This window comes from Festucalex cinctus, chromosome 1 (genome assembly GCF_051991245.1).
Source record: "Festucalex cinctus isolate MCC-2025b chromosome 1, RoL_Fcin_1.0, whole genome shotgun sequence".
Taxonomy (NCBI): Eukaryota; Metazoa; Chordata; class Actinopteri; order Syngnathiformes; family Syngnathidae; genus Festucalex; species Festucalex cinctus.
Window position 1 is genome coordinate 36,390,689 of NC_135411.1, and position 26,253 is coordinate 36,416,941.

General features: G+C 39.0%; 1 protein-coding gene across 1 annotated transcript in view; it reads right to left on the minus strand.

Annotated features, from left to right (window-relative positions):
- cep112 (centrosomal protein 112) overlaps positions 1 to 26,253 on the minus strand; it is a 155,297-nt gene that overhangs the window by 101,024 nt on the left and 28,020 nt on the right. The window contains exons 9-17 of the mRNA XM_077533040.1: positions 21,301 to 21,387; positions 17,096 to 17,195; positions 16,565 to 16,683; positions 16,232 to 16,375; positions 10,762 to 10,916; positions 9,246 to 9,375; positions 8,959 to 9,051; positions 8,819 to 8,878; positions 7,730 to 7,809 (exon numbers count right to left, since the gene is read on the minus strand). Coding sequence (XP_077389166.1) covers positions 7,730 to 7,809; positions 8,819 to 8,878; positions 8,959 to 9,051; positions 9,246 to 9,375; positions 10,762 to 10,916; positions 16,232 to 16,375; positions 16,565 to 16,683; positions 17,096 to 17,195; positions 21,301 to 21,387 — 968 coding nt within the window. The remainder of the gene's footprint in view (positions 1 to 7,729; positions 7,810 to 8,818; positions 8,879 to 8,958; positions 9,052 to 9,245; positions 9,376 to 10,761; positions 10,917 to 16,231; positions 16,376 to 16,564; positions 16,684 to 17,095; positions 17,196 to 21,300; positions 21,388 to 26,253) is intronic.

Sequence of the window (26,253 nt, forward strand, 5' to 3'; positions counted from 1 at the left end):
TTTCTCAACCCAATCTTCTGGATGAAAAATAATTAATCCAAATCCAACCTTGGGTAAACGTAACCTAACCTGCTGAAAATCCACATGTACCCAGCGAGTGGGTTAGATAAACAAACCAGATTTTATGTGTGTCTGTGTGCATAAAAAGCTTGTATGGGCCAGTCCAACAAATTGGTGGCATTTGCTTGTTTTAAAACTCCCCAAATAAACGTAAAATTGTGCTTTTTTTTTTTTTTTAACTAAACCAGATAAACACATACAAAGAATGAAATAAATGGGAAGAAAATATAACGCTCCATTTAAAAGAAATACTGTGGAATATGTTTATTCAATTAAGTGGCAAATTACACGCTGTCTCAGTGGTATGGTATGATGTAACACCGTGTCATGCTGCCTACACACCCGGCAGCTGAACCAACTGAATGGGCCTCGGTGGAAACATGGCTTTAATTAAAAGGTTAACTTACTTTTAGCAGGACATAAATCACCCTCCGCTTTTCTCCTCGTCACTTAGACTAATTTGTGAAGAAGAGCAAGCGTTTGAAGAAGCTGTGATGTGGGAGGAGCATTTCATGTAAATAATGGCACACATCAGACCAAAATGTGTTTTTAAATATGCTTAGAATGCTTTGGTTTCTAGTTGTAAAAAAAAAATCATTTGTGAGCATGTGACTGCGCACGCGCAAATCTGTGTCTGTGAAGTCATCCAAATGGAATGATAACGAATCCGCACTTCAAAGGGGCCCGGGATGAAAAAAAAAAGAGGGAAAGAGAGAAAATACAAAACTGAAATATTCAGCCTCCTCTGAAGAAGAAAATAAACCAGGCTTGGTTTTCATCCACATCCCCAGAGAAAGACAAAAGGGGGGAGAAGCGTGATGCAGAATAAAAGACAGACCACAAATAAGTGAGAGCACAAGAAAAGCAAGAAAGAAATAATAGACAGATGCCATAAAGGAGAGAAATACGCACACCAATTCAGTGCATTTACAAAGAGCTTATTGCAAGGCCATGTCATTTGATAAACCTACACGAGATCCAACGAGAGTTAAAGTGGAATTCAACCCAAAAAATGTCCTTACAATGTGTTCTATGCAGCCCCACTAATCTCAATACAGTATTCTGATCAAAATTGTGTTTGTGGAATATGAATTAAGCAGCAAATTCACCTGTTTTTATCCAAGTCAGGAGGCGGCCATTTTGCTACTTGCTGTAGAGTGAAAATGACATCACACTTGCTCAAGGATCAGGTAACGACCAATCACGGCTCACCTGTTTTCTGACTCCGAGGACAGCACTATTAATCAGATTTCCACTAACATTTGTTTGGCAGTGTGAAAAAATAAGATTATTACGGTATGTAAAGGCTGATGTCTAACTATCTCATAAGATTGCGGAGGTGTAGCAAACAAAGTAGGTGAGTGTACAGAATTGACGATCAAAACTATATGAAATGGACCATAAACGTTTTAGTTGTTGTCATGTTACTGGTATTGAATTGATGTTTAACCCATCTCCAAATAAGACCTTTGGTTAGCAGTTTCCATGGGAGTTAAAATATTGAGCCCAAGTGAGGATTTTCCAATATTCAGGATCCAAACCTCCACCTGCTCCTGCAGCTCAGCTCTAACTGAAGCCTCCTACACCTATGCTGACTACGTAGCTCTGGTCCCTCTGTGGCAAACCATCATCTATACCTCCGTGCCTGCCTGGCCTTCCCTCCATCAGCGCTGTCATGGGAGAAGCAATTCTGGGGAAGATAAGACCACTTCAAAAACATGCATTGGCGCTACACTCACATACACACACACACCCACGCACGTAGTAACATACTGCATGCGTGATACAGCTTAAAGAGTAGACGAGCACCGTGGCATGCATGACCAAGCAATTACTTAACAGGCAAATTGGCTATTTTAGCTGTTCAAAGGCTGCAATCCACCTGGAGTGCAAACTGGAGAACAGTTGTTTTACGCTACATAATCTGAAAATTAACACTCATTTGAGAATTTAAACACACAGCATGCTCATATACAACACGGTTGTGTACAAGTTTGGAAAAAAAAACATTTGACGAGTTCAACCTCAATTTAGACCAAAAAAAGAGCGTCTCCATCTGAAGACTAGCAAATAAAAACATTCACTGAATTCTTACAGAAGTGGGGAACTGCCAATGTGGGGTAAACATTTTTGACTGCTGAGTACATTCGAACTCATTTGCAAGTACGTTCAAACATACTCGCTCATATGTTTGAACACACTTGCAAGTACATTCAAACATACTTTTAGGCAAAATGTTACAAACATAGCACATTTTCCCATAATGCCATGGGGTATTATATATAACATGCATGTGAGAGTGGGTAAAAAACAAAAAACAAACAAAAAAAAAACAAAAAAAAAACTTTTTTTTTTTTTTTTTTTTTTTAAGCATTTGGCTCATATTACTGTCTACCAGGGGTGTCCAAACTTTTTCCTCTGAGGGCCACATACAGAAAAATAGAAAGCTGCAAGGGCCACTATGATTTTTTTAAAGTTATTTATGAACACATTCATTGCCAGACCAGCAAAAAATGCATCATTTGACGTCTTTTTCCGTCAATGGCAATGAATTAGTTAAACATGGTAAAAATCAATGAAGCAATTACAAATGGTTGATATAATGTACAGTTACTTATTGAAAACTGCACAAGGCAAATAGTGACCCCTGTGTGCCACTATAATAGATACGCCTCTCCACTGAGCAGCAGCTGAATCCCAACTTGACATTCTGAACCACAACAAGAACAATCGGTAGTAAACTGACCACACTTAAGAACCATTAATTTAATGTGATGTTTTCACAAACTGAACCTTGACACTAAGCAACAAGTGGATGAAACTATTTTTATTTCTGAAACTGAATCATTAGCTGCAAATTTGTGTCTTTGCGTAGCTAGAAATGTTTAATCCATCCTCTTTTTTTTTTAAACAGCATTGAAAAATTATTTTTAGTATTTGCCGTGGGCCGCCAAAAAATGTATGGCGGGCCGCAAATGGCCCCTGGGCCGTAGTTTGGACACCCCTGCTGTATACCAATACGTTCAAAAATTAAATAAAAAACTTTTATCATTGATTTTGTCTGCAGTGCGTGATTTAGGTTGGACATTTTTTTTCCGCATAATGCTACAGCGCATTGACTTGTGTATGTGCAAGTAATACCCTGTGGCATTATGGGAAATTATGCTGTTTGTAGTATTTAGCCTCCAAGTACGTTTGAATGTATTTTGATATGTATTTGCAAGTATGTTTGAATGTATTTATGAATGCGTTCGCAAATATGTTAGAACATACTTGCCAGTCAAAAATGCTTACTCCACATTAATATATTCATGATTCTGTAAATTCTTTACGTAGCTACTGCAATCTTGATTTTATGGCATTTTTTATAATGTAAGACTAACATAATTAAATTTTAAATGACATTTTTTTTTTAAGTTGGGTAAATCTAATTTGACTTTTTAAGCCTCTGCACACACCCTGTGTTGTCAATGTGCTCATGGTTTAGTTATTGAGCTAAAATGCATCATACAAAGATGTGTATGTTAATCGTTTGCCTCATGTATTGTATATAAACACAACAGGGCAACCCTCTCCTTTGTCCATAAAAGCCAACGCAATCTATGAAAAGTAAACATATGATAAAATACATCTCAATGTTGAAAATTAATAGTAATAAAAATAAGCTTTACCGTTTATTACAGTGCTTGCTGTTGTTGCTATAGTAACATTGACCAAAAAACTCAAATGCATGCAGCAGTGCTAATTTGCATGGCAATAGCAGGTGTTTTCTTTTTTTAAATACCAAAAAGGAAACAGTTGGTGTAGACAGTAAGAAGTGAGGAAATTAATGCTAACAAACAAAAGCATACAGATATAAAGGATGTACACACAATACAAAGAATAATAGCCAGTACATCAGCTGCACCTTTCCTTGCCTCGCCGGCACACCGGGTAGCTCGGCTTGTTTAATTGTATTTTATGTTTCCATCTTTACACAGACACACACGCACGCATACGGTGGAGCTTTGACTTTGAAGTTCTCCTGGATCGCCTTTAAAAGCCTTGTGCTGTTGCCGCGGCAGCAGGCAGGTAGCACACATCCGATTGCTTAAAGAGCGTGCGCGCAGCAAGCCCGAGTGCTTAATTAGACAGCAGCCTGATGGGCCACTTTCTCGGCACTTAATGGCCAAACGAGGCAGCGACTTGACTCCTCACTGATGCTAACAGCGAGCATCATTAAAGGCGCCACTGGATGTGTCTACTGTGTTTAAAAGCTTTGTTGCCGGGCGGATTTCGACAAGCGCAAACATCAAGACACAGACACATCAAATGTCCCCATGTGATTTGTACTGAATAAAAAAAAGAAAGTGACAGAAAAAGAGAGAGTAAATAGAAGGAAGTCTATCCTACAACTCAATTAGACAATTATTAACTCGTTCACTAGAAGCCATTTTCAAAGGAGACCTCTATGGCACCAGCTGTTTTAGAGCATGATTGATTGAGCTCTGAAGACACACAGAATATTGTGAAAATACAAGCACTAAATGCATCCAAAAGAAAGATTACACACTATTCTTTCACAAGAAAACAAAGTTTGTTCTTAGCCTTAGTAAGCAATAGACCATGGGTTGATTTCACCAAAAACACCGGTTTCTGAGCAAAGAGCGGAGAAAATACTTTTGTTCACAGAAACATGTCAACTGGAACAGTGACTTTGACCCTCACCACAAAACACAACAAAACAACAAAAGCAGGACGGAGAGAGGGCTTTTAATGGATGGAAAATAATGCATTCACAGATATACGACCGTAGGACCGTAGGCAACAATGACTCACAATAAGGCATGAGTAGATTGTCAGTGGCTTTTTTTTTATGTCTTTCCCCTTTCTCACCATGAGCTGTCTTGTTTTCCCCCATAAACACAACACCTACCGCGACACATACTGTTTATTGGTTCATTCCATGCCAAATCACTCAGTGGGTTTAACTAAGCAGATTTTGATCATTTGAATGAAATTGCTGTAATTGTTGATAGTGATAGCACAACACGAAATTTCATATTTTTGGTCAATCAAAGCAGGGTTTTGGGAGCTATAGCCCGCCAAATTTTAATGTTTGCAGCAAATAGGGGTGTGTCCACCATCCTTTAAAGGCCCAGTATGCCGGTTTCACCCAGGAAAATGCACTTTTTAAATACAGGATGTACACACTTTAACTTTCTCTCAGTCTGGGTTCATGTTAATCTTTGGTGGTGATTTTGTCCTAACCCCCATGCCTGTGTCAATTTTGTGTTTGTTTTGTAAACAGCGGGACGTTTCTTTGGAAAGACAGTGTTTACACCCTTCCAGCCAATCGCAGAGCGGGGGATGGCTTGTCGCAAACGGGGCCGGGCGAACGTGTTGGCTGCGTGACGTCACTCCCACGGCAATTTGAAAGCATGCACGGATTATTATTGTTTTTTTCACTCACTCACTCACTCACTCACTCACTCACTCACTCACTCACTCACTCACTCACTCACTCACTCACAGAGGCTTACGTTTTGTAGTTACTTTTTGAATGTTTTCTTTCATGCCTTTTCTTTTTATTCAATTCTCTGACATTTTTGGCAATCTCATGGACATTTTATGGTAATTTTCTGCTTTCCCTCTTCCTTTTTGGATATTTTATGGTCACTTTTTGTTAGAGATCAAGAGCGAGCAACAGGAGAGGGACTAAACAACCACATGTGGCTTCGGAGTTGTAGGTTGCAGACCCCTGTCCTATATATTCATAGTCTGCTTGAGTGTGAGGTGTCTAAACTTGTACAACTTTCAACATGTTGGCATTTCACGCTCTGATAACTGATGTTTGCTTTACACGGACTCTCGGGATTTGGGATCATCATCATTGTTGTACTGGAGATTAAATAAATCTGATTTCTTCCTACCCCTTTTTGGCCATGTTGAAAGGACATTTGTGTACGTGGTGTATCGATAAATGTGTACACAGTATCGCTTGTAATGGTTTGGTTATGTGGTTCTTGACATGTCTGGAATGAATTAAATGAAAGAAATGGTATTAAAGTGTTGTAAATTTAGGATCATAGTTTGTGGTACATTTTTATGGTTTAAACAATTAATTAATAAAGACGAGTACAAAGATTTTTAGGGAGGGGTCGTCAATGACTCACAGTCTTTTCGCTATGCACGGTAGAGCTCAGTGGGCTTTACTGCATAAGCAACAGCAGAAACATTTGGAGAAAGAACTGGGCTACGACACAAAGCGCTTCCAGTCACTGATGAGGCTCCAAGAAAGAAAATCGAGCCCCGCACAAACTAAATCTCTTTACTCCTCTGAGTTACTATTGAGCCAAACAGTTTGAAATCTCTCAAGGGGGCTGAAGGCACCATGACTGGACAGTGCCTGGCTCGGAGTGGGCCTGAGGTTGTAGAATGGGCTTAGTTGGAGATCCGCATTCCACCGACAAAACTGTAATATGCTTGTGAAGTTCCCTTAATGTTGCGCTTTGTAATAAAAGTGCCGTCAGCTAAGTGGGGAATGTTGTGCTATTGTAGAGCTAAATGGCAGACAGAGACACACACACAAGGACACAGAAACAAGGGCTTAGAATGTTTTGAATTTATACTCTGAGAACTGCGTGACTCACATGAATGATTCGTCTTTTAGTAGACTTTGACACAATTGAATCAATTTTGGACTAGGGAGTACTGTCCAAATAATGCGAAAAAGCGGGAGCTCCACCCTTCAGTATGTACAGGTATTATAATAATTAATGATTTTGTATTACATCATAGATAAGTTTATGTTTCGTAATACAGACTGTATTATTTTACTTAACAAAGCATCTTTATTTTGGATAATTTGACACAGAACCCGACTTCATACTCTCAAGACATTTGAGAACTCTTCAAACGGAATAGTGCAAGGGCTGCCTTGTTAACCTCTGATCAGAATTCCTCGTGACCGTTCTTCCATGATCAAGGAGTGGATTCAGTACCTACGACCTCTGAACAAAGTTTGAAATGACAAAAGCTAAAATGTGTGATTGAGAGCATTAAGAGCAAGAGGTTTTCATATCGAAGCAGACCTTATAATGTTTAGTACCATATCTCAACAAATAGTAATTTTTTTCCCCTATGGAAAATGAGCAGTATTCTAATTGTGTTGCTTCAGTTCAGATACGCTGTCCACATAGAGTCAACATTTTAACTCCATTTCGAACCACAACAGTATCACCTTGTAAGCAGTGTTAATTTTTTACAAGAAATTTTAATTTAGTTTTAGTCTTTTGACTAAAATTAATGAACGTTTTAGTCATCTGATTGTATTTCAGTTTTAATTCAATTTTTGTCGACGAAAAAAAGAGCAATTTTAGTCGACTAAATTGACAGTTTAGTCGATATTTTTCTTCAGCATACAGTTCAACTTTTATACAGAAAATTATAACACACCTATTTGTAACTGTAGTTTAACACGCACGACTCATTTAATACAACGGTGTCTTTATTAATTGTTTCAATGAAATATGTTGAACTGACAATAATATAACTTAGTTTTCACCTAAAAAAAAAAAAGTGCATAATTTCTTGCAAGAAAATGGATGGTGGATTATTATTATTATTATTATTATTATTATCTTAGTTACTGTAGTAGTTAACTGGGATATCACACAAAAAAACATACCTGAGTGCATCCTCTAGTTTAGCCAGCTTCCTCTTGCCCTGTGTCCTCTCTTTCTCCGCCTCATTGTGCAGTGCCAGAACCTGAGAAGAGAGCAAAAGTACAAAGAAAGGAAGGTAAGTGTATTTGAAGTGCCTTCAAACAAGACACATGTGACATTGTGCACATGGTCGTCTGCCATCCTTGGTGAGCCCCATCAAAAGTAGCATTTAAGCCTGTCAGGGCCTCTCACTGTGGAACTATATGGCTGCCATATGAGCTCCTTTTCATGTCCACATCGCACTGCCCCTGTGACCACTGTGGAAATACATGACAGACTCCACAGAGGTTGTTAGCATGTGGCCTTGACTATTGGAAAATCATCAATAAGACATGACTGACTGGCTTTCATCTCCAGAGTTCAATTAAGCTCCGCTTGAATTAAGTGTGCAGGGGTCTGCTAAGTTCTTGCAGGTGTATCAGCCAATGGGAGGTGAAGGATACCACACACATCCACACTGTACTTTGAAGATGACCCAGGTGCAGTCGAGTCTTTAAACCTGATCTTAACCTAGAAAGTCTGGTCCAGCTTGCTCATTAACAAAGGCCACTTTAGGAGTGCTTTGAAGTGGATTTCTTGATGTTAGGAACAGTTCTGCCTGCAACCAGGTGCAGGCAGGCCAAAATGACACATTCTGACTTTTATTGCAATACATTCCCGCTAACTATCTTTGTTCCCACAAAATAAAATCAGAAGAAATTGTTCATTGACATAAAGCATTATATGCCCATTCAAGTCAGTTCTTGTTGGACATAAGCATTTGCTTTGCTAAGATTACATGACAGATTAATCTGTGTGGACTGTTAGCATTTTATTATACAGCACAGCGGTAATCTGTTTGTTTACTAGCGATGTCTCAAGCACATTTGTTCTATTGTGCCGTGGCCAAGTGGTTAAGATCATCATAATTTAACAAGAAGAGGAATAAGGGAGCTTATAAAAAAAAGGAACATATGACTCCAGACTTTCATCTCCACTCGACCAAAATCCTCTTTTTCAGGGTTTGCTGAAGTCAGTTTGGTGAATGAGTTTTCGTATACAGGAGCACACACCATTTTGTCATAGTTGATCTGCAATGCTTCTTTTTCCTCCTGGAACTTTAAATCCTGATCCTGAACAGAGGCAGAGAAGAATGTGACACTTAACTAATCACAAATGTAATTGTGCATTGCTTTTATCACGCATTTCGTACCCTAACTTGTGTCTGTCGCTGATGTTCACTGACCAGAAGCTGCTGTTTTAGCTGAGCAATAGTTTTCTCAAAGTCCTCCATTACCTCCGAGGCCTGCAAGAGAAAACAATTTGGGTATGCTTAATCATCAAAATATCTTTTTTTTTTGGTACCATTTACATTGCATTATGTTTTAGAAAAGGGAAATCAACTTAATTTTAATTAAGGTGAAAGAAAAAAGGTTGTCGGTGTCAGGATTTAAAGGCTCACTTAATGAAGTGTTTTAAATAGAATGTTTCAGGTGTTACCTTAGCTGCAGACAGAGCATGCTCCTGATGTAAATGGTTGACATCGGCCTCGTGTTTGGCTTGGAACGTCTGCAAAGTCTCCTCAAACAAAACACTCTGCTCGTCCTTCTCTTTCTGGAGGACCGTCATTCTGTAAGCAGGGTTGCATAAACATATATGCACCATATAATACAGTACATTAACAAATTAATTCCATCCACTTAACTATTTTCTATAGCACTGGGCCTCATTAGGAGGGAAGGGGAGCTGGAGTCCATCCAAGGTGACTTTGGGTAAGAAATGGTGTACACCCTGGACCGATTGCCAGTCAACAAGCTTTCACATTCACATTCACATTCACATTCACATTCACATTCAGTTTCATGGGCGGTTTAGGGCCATTCGTACAGTAAACCGGCCCACTGAGCTTTTACTTTATCAAGAGAATTTAGCTATTCCCACCCCAACAATGGCCCTCCTCCCCCCAAATGTGTTTACTTAAAATGTATTTATTCACCGTTTTAAAAAATGATTGGTTTTTAATTAATGTGAATAATAACATTTGAAGAAGAATTGTGAAACGTGCACATTTCACATATATTTACGATAATATTTATTTGACTGAATACTTGGTAAGTTAACAATAATTAAATTAATATTTGTTACATTAATTTAGGCATTTTCCCCAAATTTGGCTACCTAAAAATTATTTATTCGCTGTTTTAATAATTGGTTATTTAATTAATGTAAGTATTTTTTAACTGCTAAACATGCACATTTAACATACAGTATATACTTGATAAGTCAACAATAATTAACTATTTGTGGCATAAAATTAGCTTTTCCCCTTAAAAGCGGCTAATTCAAAAGCGCAAATTCAGTGTTTGAAATAAACATATCTCAAGATGAGATTCTCATTAAGTAATTGTTAATTGATAGACTGAAATTTACATAGTAATACAAATAATATTTTTAAATACATATTATGCACGTTTAACATTTATTACATACTTGGTTAATTGTGTTTGATACATTAATGATAATTAAATTAAATCTAACAAAACAATGAGAAGGCATTTTATTTTGTTACCAAAATAAATTATTTGACTTATTTTTTATTTACTTTTTAATCCATCCAATTTAAAAATTCAATGTGGCCCTTGAGCACAATCATTTGCCCAACCCTGATTAAGAGTCTAAAACTAGCATTGGTGTTTTGGAAGCCAGAGAAAAACCTACAGGACAACACACAGAAGGGCCGATACCAAAATTCAAACCTGGTACTCAACTGTGAGATGGACATGCTAACCACTGTTTCACCATGCTGCACTAATTAAATTTACCTGTTAAATACACCTTTTTTGCCAAATATTCTCAGGCATTTATAAAACGCCACAGTAATGCTCTGTAAACATCTTGTTGCTTCTCTATTCTATTTTATTATAATTTTTTAATTCAACCTTTGTTTATACATGTATTACAAATCCTCCCTATGTACGTACAATAAATGGTATCTTTATGCCTAACATCTCCAGACCTTCTGTTGGCCTCCTGCAGTTCGGCACCGACAGTCGCTAGGTGGATCTCCAGCTGGGCCTTCTCCTGCATCGCCTCTTGAAGCAACATGTTGCTTTTCTCCACTTCGGCACACTGCCGTTTCACTTGCTGCTCCAGCTCATGCACCGTTTGCACCTATAGACCACACATATGTCGAGGAAAATGTAATAACGCACAAAAGATCCATTTGATATATTCTAAAATGCAAGTCTGTCAGCTGGTGGATGCTTGCTGTTTCGGAGCAAGTCTGAACTTGTGGTGAGGTCGACTTCAAATAAACTCCTCTTGCACTGATTTTCTTCCAAGATATGTGAGTCATCAAAAGCATAAAAACATCTTCACTACACAAACTGTGCCAAAGGTCAAACCAGCATTGCGGCAGGCAGCATGGGAAAGATCTTATCATGTGAAAGTGTCTTAAAAGACTTCCCACTGTAAAAGAAAAAGAAAAAATACAACTCAACTACAGCAGTTTGTGAAGTATCGTGGCTTTGAGCTTTGGAGCCGTGACTTGAAGCTATACTTTAAACATCATTTAAAATAGCAGCCTTGGTTGAACTGATGGTGGGGGGGGGACGATATTTTTGGATCATCCTTACAACATACTAGTAGCATGGCCAACTTTGAGAACATATATCAACATTACATCAATAACATACATGCAATGTTATGTACTGTGTAATATTGATGCCTTTAAGTCCTTTAATTGGATGCACACTCTACATTTAACCAGAATTTTCTGAAGGCTAATTTGTACAGGTAGATTAAGGATGACTCTGGAAAACAACATTTTCTATATGAAGTCATATTTTTGAGGGTGACCTTTTATTATTATTATTATGATTATGATTATTATTATTACTATTATTATTACTACTTTTTAAATTTAGTACTGAAGTCACATCACACCCACTCATAAATTTGCAAAGATTTTGCACATACATTAATACCATATTTATTTCAGTAGTTCATTTCAAAAAGTGAAACAAGTACAGCTAAATAAATTGGAAGATGGCAGGAAAGCTAATTTATTTCACTACTTATATAGATTCAATTAAAGACATAACATTTACATTTGTATTACTAATTCATCATGGGTCCCTTGCGTGGAGACGTTCGTATTTATTTTTGTATAAATATGTTACTTTCTGCTCACACACAAAAAACCACGACCACGTCAGATGCGAGACACTTCAGATGTCCATGGAAATATAATGTTGGTGGGAAAAAAATGAAAATATCATCAATACAATGTAATTAAGAAGTGGACATGCAGTGTAAATGATGCCTGTAAAATAGCTTATGTAAACAAAATGTGTATGTTATGTTTAGTTGGTGCAATTGAATGTCAAACTAAAAAGCATTCAAGTCCTGTGCATGTGGACATGATATTCCGGATCCTTTTATTTCAGGGTTGAAAAGAAATATGGCTTCTCTGCATGCTGTGTATACTATGACAGTGAGGAATGCTATATGGGCAGGCTGATAAAGGCAGATGATGGGCTTCTGATTAAAGATTGGAGCGTACTAGTGGATATGAACGATGACAGAGGCTGATGATGACAGCGGGGAGGGGGGAGCAAAGATGCAGTGAGACAGTGAGATGCGGGGGAGCGTTGTATGGACCTCTGTGTTGTGTGAGCAGTGCAGCTTGCTAAGAAAGGAACAAGAAAGAGGCCTGTGTTGTGTTGCCACGTGCTGACACTTTGGCAGGAGATGAGAAGAAGCACCTGCCCGAGCCCGGGCTGCTCCACCTGGACACTCTCAGTGGGAGCTAAATTACATCCCCTAATTAGGTGTTCCCCACGTGAATTACTAGGTGCGAACTACAGGCTCCATAAGCCATCTAATGACTCTGTCTGCCCTCAAAAGGCAAGCCTTTGAAGATAAAAAAAAACAAAAAACAAAAACATCTACAATAAAATTGTTGTGATGAAATTATATACATTAGATAGATAGAGGTTATGTTTAAAAGTAAGGGACATGGCAGTACAGATATAATCAAATACATTGTATCCCAGTTATTTTGCATTTTTTCCAGCAATTATTTTTCAATGGGTGTTTACTAAGGCTGGGTATTGCCAACAACCTCAAGATACAATATGTATCATCATACGGGGTCACAATACAATACATATTGTGATACACATGTATCCCAACACATGGCCTTCAAGGCAATACGTATGCCTATATTTTACATTACTTTACATACATTTTTTACTTGAACAGTCATATGTACAGCCAAATTTGCATTATTATTATATACTGGATGGTAAAATCTTTTGGTTAGCAGCTCTTCCAGTTTGACACCAAGCGTTCTGCCTGGTCGAAATGTTCAAGTACTACACAGCAAGGAGCAGCTTTCAGCAACACACCGGGAAACTACGAATAGGTATGATATTAGATTCTATCGGTACTGTATGATAACCGAAAAGCAAAAATATTGCAGTATTACAATTACAGCTCTATTTGATATGTTTGGGTAAATAGAAACAGCATTTTTTTTCAATTAACAATCTATTTCATTTCAAAACAAAATATTGAATATTTGGAACATGAAGAAACATGTACCATGTTAACTTTAAATAAATAAGTACATAAATATTGACATTCTTCTGTGTTAATTGTTCTTAGCAAGACAGTGTTAATGACTGGTTTGCTACTTGTATTGACACTTTTTTTTAAGGACAATGCAAACAAACTGAGAATTAAACCACATCTCTTTCCGCCCCCACCGATCCCATCTACCCTCATCCTCCTGCGTGCACGTGCACTAGTAGGAGAATGAAAATAAAGTTAATTGAAGACAGTTAACTTCGAAGAGGCTGCTCCTTTACAACTCTGCCAAGCATCACGAATGACAATATTGTGCAATATTGATTCAGAATCTTTAGTAGTGCACTAGAGAGTAGTGTGCACATTTTGACACAGCCTATAAGTTTGTTTTAAGTCCACCTCTGTCAATGAGAGCGACACTGTCACCTACTGTAGTGGATATGTAATTACAATTGGTATTCTAGATTGGACCCCCCCGCCACATCATGAGCTTTCTGTAAATACCATTTTAATTGCTTAAAGTTTTTCTGAAAAGTTTTCCTTATGCTGTCAACAAAACTTATAATGGGTTTATACAACATCATTCATATGCTGCATATGAAAGATTAGCAAGAAATGGGCTGTCACAACACCTTAGAAGATAACGTCTCCTCTTTCATTTTCAAGCACCTACTCAGTCACTGTGTCTGCTGTGCATTGTGCATTGATAACATTCATACGCATATCTGTATGACCTCACGTGTCCATAATCAGTTGCAGTACTAGTGCAGGTCAAACTTGAATACAGTACACAGTACATTATTTTACAGCGTATTGCTAACATCTAAATACTGAAAGCCTTTATGGAGAGCTATGAAAACATACATATACATAAAAAGTACAGCAGCACGTTGGAATAGGGCTGAGCGCTATTATTTGGCATAAAAGCTGAATCCAGGCAGAGAGGTTCCGTGAGATAAAGTTCACTTTGAACATCTTAGATTAGGTGCGTATGTGCGAGTAGTCGAGCAGCTAATATATAATGACAGATGGCTCTTTTCATCCTCAGAGGCCTTGTCTGTCCTTAATTATTAAAAGAGGGGCCTTACCAGTGGCCCCACACTGTCCACTGTTTGATGCCTTTCAAATGTGAGCTTGCTGACAGACTGCAGAGGCAATATGCGCGTATGCGTGATCTATGCGGCATGACAGCCTCCCCTCGTGAATGACGACACTGACAACAATGCTATTTGTGGCCCCCGGTGGTGATTAGCCACATTAAAAAGTGCTCAGCGCGATCCCCCGCTTTAAAGCACCATTTTAAACGCTTTCGTTCAGGATCAAAGGCAGTGAGGCGTTGCGAGGCGTGTGCATGATTAAGTGCCTTCATGACAAACGGGTAAACATGCGACAGATATTAAAAAATAAAATTAAAAAAAAAAAAAAAGATGTGAGGTGAGTGTCACTCTCACCTAGATTATGCACTTTATTTGGTCACTGATAGGAATTAAAAAAAAAAAAAAACATTTTAGTTACAGTGGGAACATTTTGAATAAAAATGTCTTAACAGACAGAGTCATTAAAGTAAAAATAAATCTACAATTTCACACAACACAGAACTGCCTTGAATCAACTCTGTTAATTAGAATGATCAAAAAATAAATAAAAAAAAACACAAACTGTATAAAATGAGGTCTCAAAATGATGAAAAAAAAAATCAGGTCGTGGTCTCCGCTGAATTCTCAGTCAAACACCACTTCCATGACCTGGAAAATGGATGCTACTCTGTCAAGCATCGTTCTTATACCTACACATCCTACATATTTGAGCCCTGAAAAGAATTCTTAAAACTTAAAGCCTCTGGGGGGTGGAATATATCCCACCAGGTCAATGCTGCGACGAGACACTCTAAAGCAGTCAAACCAGTCCGAAGCCCTGGGTTATATGCTGGTTGTCATGTCTGACTTTTAAAATGTGTGTGTGTGTGTTTTTTTTTTTTTTTAACCTCACTCTTCCACCACATCTGTTGTGCACACACTCACTGCAGACAAGGCACTCTAAAGCGACCACAGCAGTAGTCTATTGGGGGAAAAAAAAAGTGTAACTTAGGGCGTAAGCATAGCTAGCTAGCTAGCTAGCTAATTGCACATCACAATTGTGGCGGAAAGTGAATGAAGGTGCTCAATTTCTTATACATTGGGGCAAGGTTGACTCATGCCAGTTGCCCAAGTGGGTCCACTGGGCCTTGTTCTTTTAGCCACAAATCAGGAAACCTGAATTTGAGATAAATAGTGAATACTATATGGGCACAACCAAGTAAGAATAACGTTCTCAGTCTGCTCTTTTTTCAAATATTATCTGCCAAAAGAATAAAGTAAAATAAAAAATATATATAATTACTCTTGGAATTTTCTTGACAGGGTCTTTAAGAATGTTAGCACATTACATAGGACATTGCCTGTCCAGGTTTCATAATACTATCAGCTCGAGCCTGTTCAAATGAATTCACTTTCCATGATTTCCTACAGGAAAATGGTTTTAAAATTAGAATAACTCAGAAGTCAACCAGCATGATGCAACACATTGTGTTCTACTGTACAATATAATCCTGTCATTTCACTGCATGCATTAATGTTTTGGAATGGAATACTGAATAACATTGGCTCAAACGAAACGTGTTAATACGGTAAGCTTCTTAGGATGCAATTGCACAATGGAAAGATTCTATTCTGCCTATCCCTCACCTTGGCAATGATGTACTGTAAAGCAGCAGCTATTAGCAATGTCACCATCTAGGCATGCAGCATTTTGTTGCTTTAAGTAATGTAATCGGATGTGCTGACAAATCTTACGCTTACATACCCTTGAAAGGTGTCAGAAGCTAAACACACACGGACACAAAATTGTGTACTCACGGTGGATTGTGCGCGAGCGTTATATTCGGCCTCCATCTTAGCCAGCCTCATATTGGTGCTCTCCAGAAGCTCCTGGATGTTGTCGGTATGCTTCTTCTGCAATTCCAGCTTCTCCTTCTCCACCTCAGCCACTGCCGCAAGCAACTGGTAGCAGGGGTAAACTTCACATTGTATGAAATTGCATACACAAAAGACCGTTTGCAAAAATGTAGTGCTATTGGACTTCTACTGAATACTAAATGAAGTGACCATCATGAGTGTTATGAAATTGTACACCTGTTTTCACCTTTTGGCTCAAGCCTGGAGCAGAACGTCCAAGTTTCAAAACTTTACCTTCTTCTCCCACTCATTTTTCAAGCAGTCGGCGCTCTGATCTGTCATCTTCTTCAGCTCGGCAATTTGCTTGTCTTTGCTCTCGCGGATGACCTGGGATTCCTTCAGTACACTTTGAACTGCACAAACGAGGGGGGGGGGGGGGGATAAAGAATAGTCAGGATGCGCCTCAGGGTATGCAGCACATGGACACACACATATGCTGTGGCCTCCGATATGCCCACAATGATGAATCAACATCAATAACTGCTCCTGTCAGATGGCTGGTGGTGCTTTTCTTTGCATATACTGTATACCATTTGAGGCTTGAATAGTCTTCAGGAGAGAAGAACTGAACAATTTGAAGCTTTGCATGACAAGATATTACAGGGTTACATTTTGGTTTGAGCATCACAGCTGGAGAACGTCACTGGGAACATCTCAAGGAAATGTATCTCACGGGGGTGGTTCGTTTTCACCCTGAGTGTTCTCCGACATGTCCATAAACATCCTTGCTGTTAACCCTGCAATCGTGTGACCCCTCCCCCTCACCTTTCCACTCCAGTTTGTGGATCATCTCCTCGGATTCCTTCTGCTGGGCCCGATATCGACTCTTCAGCTCGTCAATCTCCACATTCCTTCGGTGCAGGATCTAAGTAATGGAGATCATATTTAGTGCAAAGGACACCATCATGTGTTGTTAAATAACAGTGATGGGTGTAAATGTACACCATATGGACAAAAATACTAGGCGAGATACCGCTGATAAAGAATGTATGCCTGTGAGTATTGTTATATTGCAGTGGTTATTAATCTTGTTAGAAGTATCCAATTTAACTTGTATTAAAGAACCGCAGGCACTTGACTTTTTTTTTTTTTTTTCTAGTTGATTCTAAAGGTCTTTGATGGGGTCGAAGTCAGTTCTGCACCTAAGTCAACCAAACGTGCCTGCATGGATCTCATTTGTGCCCTGGGCAACAGTCAGGCTGGCACAGAAATGTTCTCCCAAATAAAGTGTTAAGATTCAGGAGAGAGTCAGGAGTTTGATTGCTGTCTGTATGATGGGAAAAGACTTCATGTTCCATATGCATGGAAATTCCTTAGGATGCTGCATGTAAATGAGGGAAATGGCCCCTGAACGCAGCACCTGTGCTGAGGTGTGACGTGCTAACTGCATGTACATGATGCTGCCATCTGTGAGCAATTAGTAAATTAAACCATGGGGGGGTTGGCGTGGCAGTATACCAAAAGCACAGCAAGATTTCTCACTTCAAAAGCATTATAGTAACTACTGTATACTATGACATTTTCCTTTGAAATGCATTTCCTATTTAATCATTAACACATAATTACGCTACTAGACCACCAGAATATTTTATGGCTGAAATGGCAGAAAATGTAACTTTTTTTTTTTTTTTTCAAAGCCAGTAACACCGCTTTTTCCACCCTTTTTTTACACCATCATTTTGTTCTACAGCAGCACACTTAGCAGCTAATCCTGTCGTTCTTAGTGTAAAATGGATGTTGGTGATGAAAGGAAGAGGGAGTGGCCAGAGCAAAGTTCATAACACATTTAGGAATAGCCCAATTTTTCCAACACCCCAGAGAAAATGTTTTTTTTAAGCGTCCATGAAAAACTGTGATGACATAGTGACAGGGCCAGAGCGAGTGCACGGGACGGTGGGAAATGACTGCTTTTAGGGTGGCAATTTTGGGCTTGTTAGTCCTTTTTTCACCTCAGCCCTGGTCCAGTTTGGACACAGTTGGAGCAAAATACTCTTCTTGCATAGAGAAGGAATGAACTAGGGAGAAAAAAAATCCTTGTCCCAAAATTCTGGGAATATACTTTATGCTATGTACATTGGAAACGTAAAGACCGTGATTTCATCCACATTAGTTACACAAAAATTGTCCATTTACACTACAGTGTGGTACCGTGAAGTTCTGACAGCATCATGGAACAAATGTTCTTGACTTTTAATCGAAAATTCAAATTAATTAAAATTTGGATGAATTTTATTTTGAATCATTTGTACCAGAGTTCAAATAGTTGCCAACTTGCCATCATAAAACCTGTCTCAATTGTACAGAGAATGTTTATAATGTACATTCATGATACAAGTGCAAGTATACAAGTTTGAGTAAACACAGACGTTTAAGTATAAGTAGTGGGTAACCATGTTAAAAACAGCAAATGCTCTTTAAACACTACTATTTTCAATGACAAATGAGAAAGAATAATTATACCAGCTCATTGGTCTAGTGGTAGTGTCCACCCTGAGACTGGGAGGTCGTGGGTTCAATCCTTACTCGGGTCATACCAAAGACTATAAAAATGGGACCCAATTACCTCCCTGCTTGACAATCAGCATTAATGGTTGGAATTGGGGGGGTTAGATCACCAAAAAATGATTCCCGAGCGCGACCCCTGCTGCTGCTCACCGCTCCCCCAGGGGATGGGTCAAATGCGGAGAACAAATTTCACCCCACTTCGGTCGATGTGACAATCAGTGGTAATTAATTACTTTACTCCTTTTTAATATTTTGTATGAAAACAAAAAGAAAAACATTAAAACAAAGATTAGGCTCAAAATTTTGACTTCAAGTGAGAGGCACTGGTAGCCAGCCAATTGATGGCTAGCGAGGTAACTAGCTAGTTAACTTTGCAGATTACAGGCCTCTTCGGATTTTGCTTTTTGCATCGCAACTTTTTCCTATCCAAGCCAGATGACGCAGAACTTGGAGGAAAAATTGTCTGAATTCTAAAAATGCTTAGGATTGGTGCCTCGGCACAGCCTTTATCCAACCTTTAGATGACTCAAGACAAACCTTCTCGAAAGGATGTTACCAATAACCTTTGTTGCAGCGATATTTTAAGGTTACCGACTTAAATAAATAGTAGGCTACATCATAATTGTTCTTTCCATAGCCCATAATCTATGATTTAAGAATGTTAAATGCCAACTTCACATTTAATAAAGACTACTAGGGGCAGTGAATTTCCACATTATAGGTTCAGTGTCTTAAATGAACTGTTGGCAACAACTTTATTGAAATTAATACGACAAGAACAAATGGATATAATCCGTCTTCGAAAGACAATACTTTGCCTGTAAGATTTACGTCAGCAATACTTTCCATCATACATTGGCTATATTTGGCAAATTTAGAGGTGCAATGATGAATTAAGAACTAATCGATTACCACATGAATTATATCTGATAAATCGTTAGATACTTTTTTTTTTTAAATTTAAAATTGTCCAAATGCGCACAATTTCAGCTTCTCAATGATGGACTACAGTTTATGTAGTCCTCCATTAAAGTGGTTATGTTTGTGTTGAATTAAAATAAAACACTTTTACTTGGGAAAACATCATAATTTGTTTGTGCATTTCCTGCACTGTCAAAATGAAATAATGTCATGGTTTTGGATAAAGGGATGGAAATTAAAACTTTATTTTTGTCTGATTTAAGAATTAATCAACAAAATAATTCACAGATTAATCAAATATTAAAATAACTGTTAGTCAAATTCAGTATAAACAGTTTTTTTTTTTTTTTTTTTTTTTAAATAACTTATATGACTTTAAACTACAATTTATTTGTATAGGGTACATTTAATCATGAGCACTACATTACATTACAGAGCTACCTTAAGCATTGCACAATTTGGCCTCTCCATTTAAAAATAGGGAGGATGACAATGTCCAGCCCTTCATTGGTCTATACATTTGAAATTATGCTAATTAAAATGAAACCTTCCATAAGGCTCATCAAGAGAGCGCCCCTAAATCACTTCTCTTTGAAGCCATTAGATGGAATACAGACTCAAATTCAGAGGAAATTAAATTGGACATAACTCACCATCTGTGTTTAATTAAAGAGCGGGAGGGAGACGCTAGCTGTCATTCCGTCTCATCAAGCACAAAGCCATGGGCATCTTAAAGCTGAGAGAGATTTTTTTTTCCTTTTTTTTTCTGTTCTATTAAAAGCTTCTGTCGCAGCAAAGGAAAGTCATGCGGTGGACGTGACAGATACCAGGTGCTTGTTCTGCAGCTTATCTGATGGGCACCTGGTGTGAAGTAAACCATCTCGAACGCTTTGAAGAGAAGATTGTTTGCAGGATTCAAGGAGGGGAAAGGAGTGAGTCCTTTCCTTTTTATTAGCCACCAAATGGAGATAAGAGGCTATCATGGCCATTATAACAAAGTTTAAGTAGACGTCAACAGCACTCAGCTTCCAAGTATGGCGGGTCTAGTTGGCTTTTATACATACTGAACCATCATAAAATTCCGGCAGCCACTGGTAAGCTCACCTTATCAAAAGTAGGTTATAGCTTAACTTATTTAGTTCTCTAGCAACATTTTAAGAAAACAAAGTACGGAGGTGAGAGCTGAGCTAATATGGAGATTACTTTGAAAAACATCGTTTTGTTTATTAAGCAATAAGCAGTGAAATGAATAGTGCATCCTAAGCATTTATAACTTTAAAATGAATTAAAAAATATATAGTTGTTTCAACAAGTACCATCCGGTACGCTCTGCACTGGACATTATACCTTATGGACCACGTTTTTTTTTTTTTTTTGGCAATTTACTTTGCCTTGACACTCCGTGGGTCTGTGCATGCCTGATGCGCGAGCTTCTTGGTATTTTGATAAAGCACGTCACGGACATGTTATTAAGAAACCTGAGAACTGTTTGAAGTTGTGAAAAGAAATGCATTCTGTGGTCTCCTTCAGTGTTAGGTTCTTACTTTGTCAACATCTGCATCATGTCTCTGCTGCATTTTCACTTTCTCCTCCTGATGCTTGGACTCCAACATTTTCATTCTCATGTCTACCTGCAAATAAGGAACCAACAGTAAACATGAAATCACATTGTTACTTGTACAAGAAGTTGCTCAGCAAAGAGCCTGCACGAAGGGGGAGTTTGTTAAGCAGTGAAATAAAAAACAAAATTCATCCAAACATCATGTCAAATCATCACAGAGTGACGGGATAACAACAAAGAAAGAATTTACATATTTGCCCCGTCTAGCTCCAAAGCACGGCTGATGATGAAATGGCACACAATAACATGCAAAAAAGTCACACGTGGCTTGAAAACGGGAACCAGCTCATGCGTTGTTATAGTACATGAATGTTTGTGAACAATTAAGTTTGTGTGAGAACAAAATGAAAACTTGCACAGCAAAATCGCCAGTGTTAGATTAACACTCAGGGCCAGATCCACTAAAGGTTTGCGTAGCTTTTGCGCGGCACTAACTGGTACAACTGGAGCAAACAGGGAGGGTGTAATCTACTAAGGACGTGCAGATGGGGAAATTCAGTCCCTGTCAACCAGATTGTGCCTCGGTGCGCCAGGAGTTTTTGCACGTAGGTACGTGAGATCATTTGCATACATTTGGCAGAGAAACTGCCCACCTCTATGCAAATGAGACATAAACAGTGTCTAATTCACTAACGCCAGCGCTAATAGCCACACACCGTTTCAGTAACGCAAAGTATATGAAAGTCTGTAATAACTTGGCACTTCTTCGATTCTGTGGAAAGCTCTCATGCGGAATTTCAAGTGATCATGGCAGCAGTGGCACGGAGATAGCCAGGCAGAGCTGGCCGCCCCCTATTCATGCAGATCACGCACACTATTCGATGGAGGCTGGGGTTGGAGTGTCCTTTTGCGATCATTTTCACGTGACAGATGTATAAATACACCGTTATGCTACATGAAAATCTATCTCTACTGTATGCCTACGTCAAACCTCTGAAAATATAAAAGATGATCATACCAATAATTTGTATTTTATGGACATTAAATGAATGAACAAATGACGTCCTGGTATATCATTAGAGCAATATCCTTAGTGAAAAGGACATTAAAGGTGTACACAATTATCTTTTGTCGCTGCGTCTTCCGGGACTTCTGAAAATATATTTAAAAAAAAAAAAATGATTGCACCAATAATTTGTACTTTATGAATGAATGACGTCATCGTCGTCCTCTCTGCTCTTTTCATGTTAACACATCTGCACCTCTATGGTCCAACCTTGCTTTCTGAAGTCATCTTTCTTGCAAATGTCACGATACTACCGTGTTCTTGGCGCAAGTCCATTGCCATGTGTGGTAAATCAGGCGCAAATTTGCTCCCAGCTGTCAGAATTTGTGGGCATGTTTGTGCCAATATCCTTGGTGAATAGGTGGGTAACTGTGACTTCAACGGCTTGCACTGGCGTGTATAGGGTTACACATATATCGGCTATCCAGTCATATATACAGGTCAGTGGATGTGCAGTTAACTACCTAGCAATGCCTACACCAAGAAATGTTTTTCCCTTCAAATAGTCTATTGACCAGGCACCTTTAGAGTGCCTTGTTGTGAGCCATAAGTGTCAGCATGTCACGAACAGAAAGTGAACGAGCAAGGTAAAATGTATTTTTTAAGAAGTCCAACATGACAGCCAGCATGTGGACAGGGGCTTTGTGCTGGCGTGGCCACTTTAGAGTGCCTTGTTGTCAGGCACGAGTGCACAATTCACAAAGAGAAAGTGAATGAGCATGGTAACATTTATTTGTCAAAAGTCTGACATGACAGCCAGTATGTTGACAGGAAGCATGTCACTGGTGTGGGCATTTCTGGCTAATTTGGAGCTTTTAAAATAGTTTCATAATTTTAACAGGAATTTAGCAGAATAGGCTCCTACATGTGATAATGTACTTGACTTGATGAAGCAGCATATGGTTCAAGGTTATTCTTGTACACTCCTCCAAGGAGTGTAACTGTAAAACAATTGTATGTTTGATGGGCTCTTCCTCAATATCCACATTATTTCAAGAAGCGTTAATGAGTGCCAAGTGCTAATACTGTTGTTTTATGTGGTTAATTATTATATCATCTTTCTTGAAACACAACATATTTTCCCAACTCTTTTAAAGCTGGAAGCTGACACAAAGTGTTTGTCCTTCCAAACACAAAGGGAAGCTTTAATAGAAGGAAAGGAGCCAGTCGGTTTGATGTGGCGACTCATGTTTCGTCAGCGTCTGCTCCTGGTGTGTTTATCATCCCTGGGGCAGGGTGACAACTGTAATGCCTTTGAGCATGCGCGTGTGCGTGCGTGCGTGCGTGTCTGTGTGAGTGTGTGCACGTCACAGAATATTGCTTGGCCACAACAATTTATTTAAGAAAAGTACCAAAATAATACTTCAAGCACAATCAAGCAACAGTATACTTAAAAATGATGTAACGTCAATCCATCAATCCATTTTCTGCAGTATAACACTTCCTCCTCAAAAGGTTTGTGGGTGAACTGGGCTTACCCCAGACGACCTTGGCCATGAGACCCTGGATTGGTTGCCAGTTACTCACACTGTAAACTGTAGATGTACTGTAATATGTTGCATTCACACATGCATAGCTGATTCATCAGTTCCAGAAAGTCTGACAAAAATTTCACCATACAAAACTCAAAGCAGCATTTTCCACAGGAAATAATACACATCCAAAATGTAAATGTCCATTCCATCCACTATCCATCCTTCCATTTTGCAAACCGCTTCTCCTTACGAGGATCGCAGGCATGCTGGAGCCTATCTCAGCTGTGAATGGGCGGGAGGCGGGGTACACCCTGAACTGGTTGCCAGCCAAACGCACACCAAAAAATATGTTTTATTGTGAATAACTATAGCTTTACATAATAAAACAGTGTGAAATAAATAATAATGACTAACGAAGTGGATAAATGAACATTTAACATAGTTTTAACCTTTACAGGAGGCTCACAATGGTGGATACAGCGAGAAGAGGGAGGACTTTTGCGTGTTTTTTCACCTTTTTTTTTTAAATCAAGTGACTGACACTCAGAACTTTCTACTGTACTGTGTAAAAAGAGTTCAGCTGATGGGAGGGCATTTTCCACAATACAATTTCAACTCAAGCCTCCTGGTCTGAGGCAACAGTGACGTAAAATCGTGTCCAAAAGTAAAAGCACACCAGTATGATAACAGTTTCACCACACTTAATTTGGCCCTATAGTGAGATGAAATGGTGATTATACTTGCATGCTTTCATTTTGAAGGCCTGCATTTTGACAGGATGTGTTATGCAGGACTATCATTGTGGAATAATATGCCTTACTATCTGTTGATCTCTTCATACACAACTTGTGAAATGCGTCGGTTCAACATGCATCAATTCCGAGAAATTAATGGCTGAATCATGCATTTTTTTTTTTTATGTGCGAAAAGTGACAACTGAGTTGATGTATGAAAACAGGGACACAGCAAAGTCAAATCATACGATAACTATGGCATACAAAAAACAAGGCTCCAATGTATTGAATAATTATGATCATTATGTAATTTGCCCAGAGGGCTTGACAAAGTATCAACCCAACAAGAGTACGTATAAAAGTAAAGGTGTGCGATGCACTGATTCATCATGAATGCACTTACACTACGCTTCATTCTGAAAACAGTACCCTTGAGTATGTTCAATTTAGTAATCTGCCTTCTTCTTTTTTTTTGTCGATCTGCCACCATTTTTTTTTTTGGGCACAAGTGAAGGACCACAAGAGAGTTGTCACAGCATAAAGGGAAAACGCAAAGGACAGGCAAGCATGAGAGGAAGAAAGAGAGATGATGGTGATTGAAAAGCGGGATAGTAAGCGCAGACCTCATTCTGCAGGCGCACAAAAAATGGATGGGATGCGTAAAAAAAAAACAAAAAAAAGGCACATGTGGAGGTGTCACTTTCTCAGCCTCTCTTCAAATGCTCTTTTGAGAAAGTTTGTCAAACTAGATCAGAGGCGTTAAAAACTTGTTTATAAAAGGCGTCAGTGAAGGAGGGAGGATGTCGTATACCTAAGGCTTCAGAGACGCCTTCAATCAGCCCGTCTGGGTGGTGCTGCTTTTTTCCCGCCTCTCTTCTTCAGAGTCATAGCTTGCAAGATGTAAGATGCCATGTTTTTTGACACTTCTCTCTTGAAAGGAAGAGAGGGTGGGAGTGAGGAGAGGGTGTGTGAAAGAGTGTGTACGAGGGAGGCAGAGTGAGGCAAAGACGGAAACGGTTGCCCTCGAAACCAGCGCAGGGTCAAGGCCTTTTTCCTCGGGGGAGGGGATGCTCACAAAACGTCTGGAAAATGTTCAGGCTTCAAAAGCAAGGTTGCTTTTGTGCATCTTTTTTTGTCTTGTCGGAGATGTACAATGTTCTGCAGTGTGACTTACATCCTTTGTAAACACAGATGCTCAAGGATAGTCGAGATGCGGGAATTCTCTCTGCAGCGAGATGCCATTTCCACTGTCTAACAACAATTTACTTTTATTGGTGTTTGTCCAAAATATGTGTGTGTGGGGGGGGTGGTGGGGGTGGGGGGGCATTGCTTTGCGATATATCGCAAAGTAGGCTAATGCTTTCATGTTTGACTGTCTTTAAAGACCCAGTGTGTAGTGCCTAGCGCGATCTAGTGGTCAAAGAATTGCGTTAGAAGCACACAGGAGCACACACACTATAGTGGCTCAGAGAGACCATATTTCACAAGCCTACCACCAATTCTTATTTTGCGTGAGCAAACGAGCTTCTCGGCGAGCGACGGCGACTTGGCAGCCGTTGTAAAGCCCGGTGAGTTACGTCGAAAGACCGTGCAAGCCAGAATTGCCGGAACAGCTATAAAGAGCGGCTAGCAGGAGTTAGTCGGAGACATAGGTTGGAGTG